The sequence below is a fragment of the Pempheris klunzingeri genome, chromosome 4 (assembly GCF_042242105.1).
Source record: "Pempheris klunzingeri isolate RE-2024b chromosome 4, fPemKlu1.hap1, whole genome shotgun sequence".
Classification (NCBI taxonomy): Eukaryota; Metazoa; Chordata; class Actinopteri; order Acropomatiformes; family Pempheridae; genus Pempheris; species Pempheris klunzingeri.
In genome coordinates this window covers 15267080-15278921 of record NC_092015.1, presented here as the reverse complement: position 1 = coordinate 15278921, position 11842 = coordinate 15267080, and the positions used below count along the sequence as shown (strand labels likewise).

General features: G+C 41.4%; 2 protein-coding genes across 2 annotated transcripts; one reads left to right on the top strand and one right to left on the bottom strand.

Moving 5' to 3' along the window:
* Positions 1 to 1040: 1040 nt before the first annotated feature.
* Positions 1041 to 3145, bottom strand: bloc1s3 (biogenesis of lysosomal organelles complex-1, subunit 3). The gene is made up of 4 exons (XM_070829549.1): positions 2805 to 3145; positions 2500 to 2686; positions 2034 to 2134; positions 1041 to 1664 (listed from the first exon to the last, which is right to left on the bottom strand). The coding sequence occupies exons 1-4, from the start codon at positions 2916 to 2918 to the stop codon at positions 1479 to 1481; spliced, it is 588 nt and encodes a 195-aa protein (XP_070685650.1). The 5' UTR covers positions 2919 to 3145; the 3' UTR covers positions 1041 to 1478.
* Positions 3146 to 3512: 367 nt separating this feature from the next.
* trappc6bl (trafficking protein particle complex subunit 6B, like) lies at positions 3513 to 8372 on the top strand. Its single transcript, XM_070829153.1, has 7 exons — positions 3513 to 3556; positions 3861 to 3958; positions 4337 to 4404; positions 4517 to 4634; positions 4933 to 5016; positions 5197 to 5290; positions 6176 to 8372. Exons 2-7 carry the CDS (start codon positions 3863 to 3865, stop codon positions 6205 to 6207), a joined length of 492 nt encoding a protein of 163 aa, XP_070685254.1. The 5' UTR covers positions 3513 to 3556; positions 3861 to 3862; the 3' UTR covers positions 6208 to 8372.
* Positions 8373 to 11842: the final 3470 nt, after the last annotated feature.

The following is an 11842-nucleotide window of genomic DNA, read 5'->3' as shown; positions in this document are numbered from 1 at the left end:
ACACTCATACATTCATACTACAGTGACTGCTGGAGTCGTTTTTGGGAGAGAATTTTACTTCCGCGTCTAAAAAAAACAACAACAACCCGGAAGTGACGTACCGTAAGGAAGCGCGGCAGATATAAACTGAAGTGAACAGAAACGGACCTGAAGCCAATATTGATACCGAGGAGGTTATCAATGTTTACTCATACAGCCATGACGGACCACAGCCGTATAATAATGAGCTTGTTCGGTGTCTAAAAGGTCAGGAACAGACGAGGGTTTGAAGGAATAAAGGTTAAAGAAGAAAAATGGAGTTCAGCATTAGCTTACAGATCGATACAGTTACATATCTATGGGCTATAGCTAACGTTCACATCACTACATTGTAAAGTTTGCTAGCATGTGTCAGGCTATGACAAAGTTAGCATTGGTTGTCTAATGGCGGCCAGGAGTGCTGACAGATACAGATACAACTCTGCAGCTACATTATGTTTTAAGGTGGAGAAAGAGAGAGAGAGAGATGGCGGCCTGACTACAATTACTACATGTCACACGTTGCTTCTCATTACTCTAATCATTGTGCTGTGACACATTTGGACGTTAGAAAAACAGACTTACGGAGCACGTATTCGTTGAACTGAGTGTCTGACGGATCCGATGGCGGAAGATAAACACCTGCTCACTACCACCCACTGACCTGCAGCAGACTCCCTGATGTTACGTCATATGACGCACTGATGAGAAAACAACCACTTTCGCCTTCTTCTGTTTTGTAAAACATATTAAATCCCGCATTATCCTTAAAAATGTCATTTTCAGACGAGGTTAAGTGCAAATTTTTTTTTTTTAAATTACCTGCAAGTTGCTCCTTAATGATAAAACTCAATTTGTTTCACTTATGTTCACCTTTGCATTCATTCAAAGCCATATTAATTAATCATTGGGGCAGCGCCTGGTGCCTTTATGAATTATGTCCTTAGAAAAACTTAGTGTTTTCTGATACTTCTAACACATTTCAAGACATTTAACAGCATTCAGGCAGCCAAAAAAAGGAATTTATATTACTGACTTACATTTATTTTACAGTTTTAGCACAAAGGGGGAAAAAAGACATTTTAATCAAAGCATAAATATTAACATTTACAGATAACTGCAGGGGGGAAAAACTAATATTGTTGATAAACTCCTGCATAAAATGTAAAGAGTACCCCTGGAAAAGAGCTGCTAAACATGAGACGACAACATGTTTTTTTTCCTTGACTCCTACTCTTAACAGAAATACTCCCAGAGATCTCGACAGATAAATACATATACGGTGTGTGACTGTTAAGGTATGTTCATATGCATTGGCATTGTTTGTCAACACTGAAGTAAAGCTAACATGAATGTTTTTTCCTGCTTGAATCCTACTTTCTCATAAGTATAAAATGCACCCATAATAATGTTGAAACATCCTAGTAATATGTATATTTCATAAATATGAAATGTCTTCTTTAAGGTATAGGAGCGGTACAATTATTTGGATTATTGATGTTAATATCAGGGAGTATCTGACAGCTGGTGATGATGTCAATCTTCTCGGACACGGCCTTCAGGTCATCCAGGATTAGTCTGATGCTGTGGGAGGCATTGATGATGGCGCCCTGCGAAGCGTTCAGCTGTGCTGTGGCGATGTGCACCTTTCACAAAAATAATCAGAGTCACAACAGTCGCAGCCACAAAACTTCTGCAATGAAGTCACTCCAACCACAGCTAATTCAATGCTACAAGATGCTGAATATAGGATTGTCGTTAGTGTAACAGCCGTCCTGGATGCTCAAAATTAGTACGAGTTTACATTACAGCACTGTTTTTTCTGTGATATGCCACATGATGTTGGTTCTGCTTTTCTTGTATGCAGTATGTTTGGTACTCAAAGATTCTTATTCGGTTCTGCAACACTGGAGAATAAGGGCAGTGACCTAGGCACTAATGGTGTACTATAAAGGGTATTTCTGGAGACCTTTGTATGCCTAATCTATATGTTTGATAATAAGTGTCCTGAGTACCTCTCTACTGGCACTGCCATAAACCTGCCGGAGTGTCTGTCCCACGTCAGAATACAGCCGGCTGTTGGACTCCTGCAGCTTCTGCTGTAAAAGGGTGTCACCTGCAAACAGAATATCAAATAAACGGAATTAGTCTTCCCCCATGTCCTTTTTTCTCTGAAGCCATCCATAACTAAGTATTGATTAAAAGTGATTAAAAATGCCTGAGAATTAACTACAATGTTTAATATTACATTATTAAATGAACGTTAACTCAGCATCGCAACTGCTTCTACCATTCCACAATATATTCCTAAGTGGCTTTTTCACAGCTGGACATCTCAAATGCGTCAGTTTTAATCAGTGAATGATCTTCTTGTACACACTTGATGACAGATGCAATTGAAAGCTAGAGAATTTGAGTAGAGAGTATTCTTTCACACTAAGTATCATCATTGAAACACTTATTGTAATGATTATTTCTCACCATGTGGCCTGTGTGTGGGGCTTGGCCTGTCTTCCACAATGGACTGTATATCAGGATGGTCTCTAACTACGATAAGAGGAGGCAGGTCTCTCCTGAGGATCTGAGCACTCTCCAGGCTCAGTGCAGAGGCTCGGCCCGCCTGCTCCTCATCGCCCTCACTGTCTGTTTCTGACGCCTCCCCAGGGACCTGACAGCACCCACAACCACAGACAAAGCAGATTGTAGATTCATGACAGGAGGGGCAAACATATCGGTTGATGCTTGTGGACAAACACACACAGACTCATGCCTGCCTGGTAGACTACCTTGGTTCCTGCAGTGGCAGTCTGGGGAGCAGGCATGGAGGTGATGTAGACTTCATCATCAGAGTCCGTCTCAGAGGCCTCGCCCTGCACCACTATCTGGTACCTGTTTGACATCACTGCTCACACACTCTCATTTACTTCGTTAGCTACACTGAAGCTATGTAAGGTATGTTGCCGTGACTAAATAACGGTAAGCGATGCAGAGGATGTGTCCGCCTTTGCTCTCTGAAAAAGTTAACTCAGCTAGAATCAATAATGTGATGTTAGCTAAAGGCTCAGTGTTTAAATATAAAGTCCAAAAATCTGTCAAACCTTCTCTGTGGAGTCCAAAACACAGATCACATGAGCAGTACGGAAGAGGCTAGTTTCCCAAGAGCCATTCCGGTGTGAGCTGCTTGTCACCTGATATGTGACGTGTCATACCGTGATTGGAAGATATGATAACTCCGTACGAGAGTCTGCTTGTTATTTAATCCGGCGTACGCCGAGATTTAACCTGATAATCAATCGGGTTCAAGGCTGTACGGTACGTGGTTCATTGATGACCTCAACATGAGAACAATATGTTTTATTACTCGATATATGGTTGCTTTGCACATCCCTGGTTGTTGTGGAGTTTTGTAATCCGCCTCCACCGCCTACTCCAGCGGCTAACTCCGCCCATGTGAGATTTGAGCCGTCCCTCGATATTAATATCGAGTGCAACCCAGGAAGCAGACTTGTGTTTACTTCGTGTAGCCTACAGATATTTGGCAAGTACACTCGTTTTATCTGACCACTATGTTTTCTATACTTTTTAGGTTAACTGCAAGCTAACTTCAGGTCATACAGGCATGCATTATTTTGTCTTCACCCAAAAATAGTCATTAGGCCTGGAAAATGTTGCTAACAACACACTTGCTAGCTATCTAGCGCTAACCATTTAGCTAAAGCTAAACTGCTGTAGAGGACTTCCACATTTAGCGCTACTGTTGACTTTTAGGACACAGTTGGCTAAGATACTGTTTCACTTAAGCGTTATACTTTGCTGTATAATCTCTTCTGTTCGCTTGTCAGGAATGGCAGACGAGGCTCTATTTGACTTTCTCCATATGGAGATCGTGTCGCATGTTTACAAAGAGCAGCAAGCCAGTAAAGGAGAGCTGGACAACAAGGTGTGTTCAATAAAGGCACTTCATAACAGCCTGATGTTTCCTTTTTACCGTCAACACGACCATTTTACAGGTTTCATCGTACTAACACACACGCAAAGCAACTTCTTGTCCACTTAGCTAATAAATGTGTAAATGTCCTCTCTTCACTTTCACTTCACTTCATGTTAAGTTGCACATTTTGTAAATATATTTATATGTTAGCAATAGCAGTTTATATAGCAATAGTAGTTTATATTTATATTTTATTTTTTTTTATCCTCTTCTTTTTGTACTCTGGCATTCAGTGTGGATGGCAAAGTAAGATTTTCATTGTACAGGGGAAACCCGTTTCTGCACTGTACACATGATAATAAACGCTTTGAATCTTTGAATCTTCAGGACAGAGCTGTGTGTGTTTCTGTCCTTGAAAGCATGGGCTTCAGGGTGGGACAAGGACTCATTGAGAGGTAGACCAGCACACACACACACACACACACACACACACACACACACACTGCATGTGTAACAGTAAATGCAGTGTGGCATGGATCCTCACATGGCGGCATTTTCTGTGTCCAGGCTGACCAGGGACTCTCCCAGCTTCAAGGATGAGTTGGATGTGATGAAGTTCGTCTGTAAAGACTTCTGGACAAAGGTGTTCAGGAGGCAGGTTGACAACCTCAGAACAAACCATCAGGTATAATAGAAGTGTGCCACCAATATAACCCTTCTAGGGCGAAACCACATTTTTTTTAGCAGCATCCTTTTTCCACCATCAGGAATTTGGATGCCTTTTGTAAAAGTGTGACTTAGTTTGTGAGAGATTACTGTTTACCACACATTATTATGGCAAAGAAGAGTCAAGATTATCTTGGATCATAGATCACTTTTAAAATGCAAGTAAATTAAGAAATGAAAATATGAAAAAGCACATTCAGTGTTCAAGTTTTTTTGTCATTGTTTGTTAATATGAATGCGTTCACTCTCTGCCATAGGGTACGTATGTTCTGCAGGACAACAAGTTTTCTCTGCTCACTCAGCTCTCCAGTGGGAAGCAGTACCTGGATCAGGCTCCTAAGGTTATATACACTCTCTGTTTCTCTCACATGCACACACTAAGATACATTCCTATTGCTGTCACATGGGGATCAACTAGACATGGGCCCTTAAGGCTTAATGTTTTGGTTTCCAGCCAAAGAAATCAGAATTAATCTCGCTGTAGCCAATGCTAATCTGTATGTGTGTGTTTTCTCTCTCAGTACCTTGCTTTTTCCTGTGGCGTTGTGAGAGGAGCTCTGTCTAACCTGGGTCTGGACAGCGTGGTGACAGCCGAGGTCTCTGTTATGCCATCCTGTAAGTGCCATCAGAATACCAATCTATAATTGGGAAAAGAGGGAAGTAATGTAACATGCTCATCTGCTACCAATAGTAGCCAAGCTGTTATTATTCACTTGACGTGGTAATATACACTACTCACAAAAAGTTAGGGATATTTGACTTTCAGGTGAAATATATGGAAAATGTAAAAAGTGAATGCTACAGTGATATTATATCATGAAAGTAGGGCATTTAAGTAGAAGCATGCAATGGTCATTTCTTCATCTTAAACAATTTATTTGAAGAAAATCTAACAACAGTGGTGGGTATACCACAACAAAAAAATTTCAGTGTCTCAATAAATTGGGATGTGGCCAAAGGACGTCCACTCCTCTCCTTTCTGTGACTCTTCCAGTCTCTGTATCACTGTTACAACCTCCTGATGACACTCTGTGACCCTCTAAGCTCAGTGAAAACCTCCGTCTGAGGACTTCCTGTTTGAAGCCTCACAATGGCGAGGTGCTGCTGATCAACTGTTAGGTGTCGTCTTGGTCTCATGATGTCAGAATGTGAACAGCATGATGAGGAGGACTGTTTAAATACCATGTTGTGAATTTTGCTGTTAAGCTTCTTGTTAGAGAACAGCAACTTGTGCAAAAAGTACTGAAACACTGAACAGTTGGACATGTGCATTCAAAAGTTTAGAGAAGGTCACATTAAGTTCACCTGGAAAATTTAGAATGCATTTTAGGTTCATCCTGAAATTTCACCTGAAAGTCGAATTTCCCTAACTTTTTGTGAGTAGTGCATGTATAATAGTGGTTGCATGTTCAGATTCACTTTATTTTTTTTAAAAATTGGTTACATCTATTGAGGTCCAAACGAATGGTTCACCTCTCTGTCATTTTTTTTTCTTGCTAGGTAAGTTCCAGGTTGTCATCCAGAAGTTGTGACCTGATCCTCGCTGCTAACCTGGTGCTGCTGAACAGACCCCTGTGTGGTTCTGTTAATCCTAAAGAGACGACATTGGTTCCTGTTCAACCACAGTGAGGATCAAACAGAATCCTGATTGCCACAGCTGGGTCAATACACAATACTAGCCAGGTTCCGCTGACAACTTCTACTCTGATACAAAACAAGATTTGTTAGATGTTATTATCCTTTTGAGCGAAATAATGTGTGATGTCTGCAACGTTACTTCATAAACAAGTGAGCCTGGCCCTGCCTGACAACACGTGGTCAAGCTTTGAAAAGAAATATTGACCGTCAGCGGCTGTAAATACAATAATGTGAATGTATAGTGAATCACAAGGTAACTCTTTGTTCTTTGTAATGTGTTGCAATGTTGAATCCCCAAGGACTGTGTGCTGACTAAGAAATACCTGACAATGAAGAAGAAAAGAAAAACATGTCGAATTTGGGACAGGACGTCATTTTTAATGATACGTCAGGATGTTCAACTGCCACAGCAACTCTTCTAGCATCCATCAAAATAGCAGCTAGTGAGCCTTTGCAAGTTCATCACTCAACACGTGTCTCTCTACAGAGACACAGAGCAGCTGTAACCGGCTCCTGGTGCTTTCCTCTGCCTTGTAGCAGGTTGCCTTTAGGAGCTGGGCGTTTCATGTATGCTGGTGGTGAATTTAATCTCAGCTCATTTTAAGGCAAAATGCAAATGTAGTGCTTTCAGTTAAATTATATTATTAAGTGTTATAACCATTTCTCTACCCATCTTTTGCAGTGAGCATCCCTCTGTCACATTTTAGAGTAGATCATTCAAACTGGACTCACAGGCCGTCCTTTTTGCTAGTTCATCGCTCTGGTAGATGCTGTGGACTCTTTCAGCCACTAGAGGGACACATAAAACTGTCATGGTTTTCACATCTGTTACTTTACCAATTTACTATTTTGGTAAGTTGTCAGTTTCTCCTTGTCTGTTCTACCTTGTTTACTCAAATCTGTAGTTTCTCTTTTTGATGTTCTCCCAGCGTTTGTCTGGGAGAAAGGAGAACCTGTATTTGAAGAAAAAACTTTGTCTGTACAGTGCCATATGAAATACCCCCTTTGTGTATTTATTCACACGATGTTTTGTGTAAGCAAATAATCTTTAACAATTAATTTATTTGACATATTTTGTCAGAGTCATCATAATTTCAATTAAAGCTGCAGTCAGCAGTTCTGGAGTGGGAATAGTGTGGTGTGGCTCTGTTTCCCATTTACAGAGCCAGGGCCGTGTACGAGCACCATATTTTTTTCAGCTCCCACTGAACAGACGGCAAGTCGTGAGGAGATATGACAAAAAGTGTAATGGATTAGAATTGCTTACTCCATCTTTAATTTCTGAAATATTCGTTATTGATACAGTTCATCTGTGATGGCAGGATATGTGTACATACCTTTTTCATTCTATTAGAGAAATATTCAAACATCCCTTTTTACATTATAGACCTGAAAAAAAGAATCAAGATCATGTCGTTTACATGACAAATCATGCCAAGAAGTGTTTCCACACTTTTTCAGGACACAAGAACAAGGCGCACAGTGAATAGAGCTGTTAAGTTACATTTTTCTCATGTAAATGGATGTTTGCTACCTTTTCTCCATTTTTTTTATTACTGCTCTGTATAACAGCACATTTCACTGTGTGCACTAGTAGCAGCAGGTCTATTTCCCATCATCCCTGCTTAAGTTATTAATGTTTCTTTCATGTTGTTGATCCATATCATGAGCTTGGTATTAAGAGGTTCGACTGTATGTGACTGCACTGTACTTCAGAGATATTCAGTATCAAAGTTTTGTCCTAGCAGGCTAAACAGTAACTTCAGTAACTTCAGTTTTCAAGACATCAGTCTGAGTTCTAAGTTCGTGTTTCCAACAAGCTTATCCAGGATCAAATCCATCAGATTTGGTACAATATTTTTACATTTATATATTTCATTTTAGCTACATTTTCCCATGGCACCACATCGACATTGTTGCACTAGTTTATGGATCTTGGTGCTCAGTCTGCTTTTAACTTTGTCTCTTCTCTGATAAACTATCCCTGACGGTGCTCCAGTACTCCATTGCCATCACTGTGATAGTTTTCCACAATAAAGGTTGTCACATGCAAATTTTAGTGTTCTTTCAGCGTGTCTCTATCTCAGACTCAGGCCCTGAAAAACAGCTGCTTGATGCTGCTTTCCATAAGCGCTCTTCCTGCTGGGATCACCATCATTACTGTTTGTGTTGTATTTCAGCATACAAGGTGAAACCCCAGCTTCAGTTATTTCACTGAATATTTGATGTTATACCTATGATGCATAAATGATTACCAAAAAATAGTGTGCGGAGACAAAGAGAATGACTTGGATTACATCTTAAAGAGGCACCGCGCTAATTTTACACATGGGGAATTCACTCGCCATGGGGAGATCCAGTCAGGCTGTTAAAACGGTTGTAAAGTGGCTTATGTGACTGTCACGGGAGCATTTTAAAGAATAAGAAAACAACCCTGGTGATGTCATCAGTTATTTTGGCTTGAAGTTGAAGACTACATATTTATTACTAAAAGCATGCAGTACAAACTGGCATCATTGAATTAGGGAGGGAAGAATGGTCCAATACAACAGTTGCCATTTGGGAAAGTGATCAAGTGTTTTTGGAGCTTGGCCCATGTCGGGGGCAAAAAAGATAGGGCGCCACTGCTCCTGCTGCGTCGGCTTTGATCAGTCTGTATAAAAATCCTTCTCTTCCATGTCTCCCAACATCACGGAAGCAATACTACATTGCTTGAGCACTCCTAATATATTCTTTCTGAACTCCTTTGTCTCAAATTTTGGGTGAGTGCTTGAACTGGGCTACGTCCTTACTTAAGTCTGGGGGCACTCAAGACAAGAGTTCTTGAATGAGCTTAAGAGTTCAAGAAAAGTTAAATAAGATCCCTGGTTATAAGTAGACTGCCACTCAACCCCTGCTGATCTGCATAGTGCATCGCAGGTGATGGCACCATGTTCGGTTCTGTAGGAATGATGTGACGGAAGAAAACAGGAAGATATTCAGAGTTCAGCATCTGTGTAAATGTGCAGCACCTGACTGCAGCCCACTCTTTTGCCCATTTGTTGCAACCCATTAAACACTTAGCCCAAATCCTCTCTGGAAAGAAGAAAAAAAATCAGAAGGAGGGATTAGAGAGAAAGCCTGGAAGGGGGGAGGAGGGCGGGGGGCGGCAGAATTGTAGAAAGTCGCTGGAGGGAGGAGAGGGTGAGATTGAGAGAGTGGGCAAGAGAAAAATGAGATGGAGAGAATGAAAAGCCTCTACAGGAGGCTGGGGGGGAAATGAAAGGTAGACTAGAAGTTTATTAGAGGTGGGGAGAGTCGGGGAGGGGGAGGGCAGCGTAGGAAAAGAGAAGAAAAGAAGGATGAAGAAAGTGTGACGATGAAGTGGAGGGTCTGAGATGTTTCTGGTACCATTAACTACGTGTCTCAGCACACAGTATGAAGTAAGGGAGAGAGAGTTCACCAGCTGTTTTGTCCTCCTCTGCGTGGCTCTGCTTCCCATCATCCCGCTCTGTCCCGCATCACAATATCACCAAGACACTCACAAAGAGCAGCAGTGAATGGAGGGAGGGGGGGGGAGAAGGGGAGGAGGAGGAGGAGGGAGGAGGTGTTCAGGGGCTAGATGAAAGAAAGGAGGTGTTGGGGGGGTGTGCAAGTAAAACCTGCCTTCATTCTCTCAAATTGATGACTTGCTAAAATTCAGTAACACTGTCCACATAGACTGGCTGAAGTCTTTTGTAGTGTGAGAAGCTGACAGAGACTATTGATCCGGGCTCCCTGAAAGCAGCTCCCTTCACTTTGTGGGTAGAAACAAACTAAATGCAACTTAAAATCCTTGTTGAACCCTGACAGTTAGGTTATAGTTGTTAAATTGAAATAAAATGCTAAATAGGAACAAACCCATAGTAACCATTAGGCTGACTGAGGTGGCATTAACAGTGGTAGTTAGCTGATTAGTTAACATTACCAGTGAACTGCTGGCTAGTTTTTCATGTACGAGCTTATTAGTCAAGAAAATCTGTCTTGGTCAACAAGAGGCGATGATTCATTACCAATGCTTTGACCAATACCGATCACTTTTTCATATCAATTCTACCAACTTGGAAAGAAATGAATTGTAGTGCAGAATGCATAAAAGACAGATCAACTTAAGTCTCACTGCTTCAAAAGGCCAGTCTTACTTTCCTCCAGAGACAACCAAGCTGCTGCATTTAACAACCTGTTCGATCTCACAAGATGCCGCCCACTTTCATCCTCTCACAGTGCCCCATCTCACAACTTCTCTTTCACAGCTTCTTCTCTGCCCCCACCGTTACCTTTTTTTTTTTTTTTTTCCCTCCTCCCTGCCAACTCATTCAACCTCCTATCCACTCATGCATAGTGAGAGTGAGATTCTCTGTCTCACACACACACAAACAAAAACTTTGCCTCTCGGGGCCATATGTTGACCCGTGGTGGACCTGAATGCAGCCATCTGCCTGCCTTTCCTATGCCCCACAGGGCAAGAGTGTGGGAGAATGTCTATCACACACAATACTACACACACACACACAGCACCATACAAGCACACACATGCCTTTAACCCCTTCACGGCCACTAATCACTTCCAGACAGCCCATCTCATGTTAACAGTGACAAGATAATAGCTCTTGTGTGTGGTGCGCATGAAAGAGAGATTCCTGGAGGGTCAACCGTGAGTATGCACCTTTAGCTCTGTTTTGCAGCACTTTGTGAAAGGTGGGAAAAAACAACTTTAAGTGATGATGATGATGATGAAATCCCCCATTAGTTTTATGCAACGTCTTCATTAGCTGATAGTAATTAAAGTCATTTAGACTACAATTTGATTTCAAAAACACTAGTTAGCCTGTTTTAACCTGGACATATATGACAAGTATACTGTACTTCCCCAAATGTAGCACTAAATAAATATAGTTTGATTTAATAAAGGACCGATGAAGTTCTTGCCTCTACAAACCTGCGATGCTCACCACGGCTACAATAGGTTCAAAACTCACTCAGCTGCTACGCAGGGTGCAGAAAGTGCAGAGGTGAGGGGAAGCACTTGAAGGAGAGGAGAGGAAGAAAGTGAGGGAGGAAGGATGGAATCAGTGGAAGCAGTGAGGGAGAAGGGAAATGGGTGGGAGCCCACGATTGGTCAGATTAAACCCCAGACAAAAGGCTTCTTATCTCCACATGAAATCTCAGTGGCATGACTACACACTCACACACCAGTGTCTTGCTATCCTACAGCAGACTGGTTCCAGCACAGAAGACATAACACTACCTGCTTCAATCGGTTTTTAATAGCATAAACTATGCGTGAAGACATGAAGTGTTCCCTGACCTTTTTACTGTTTTTTTTTTTTTTTTAATAAAATGTGATAACAAAATGGCAATTTCATTTAACAGTTCAAACTTTGATAACTCATACAGTTCCTTCTTTTATTCAAAGGAATGAGGAAAAAACACAGCTGCCAAGAATTGTGCTCACTTATGAATCAATCAGCGATACTGATCTGTGACCACATTTTTCAAGCTGAGGCTGCG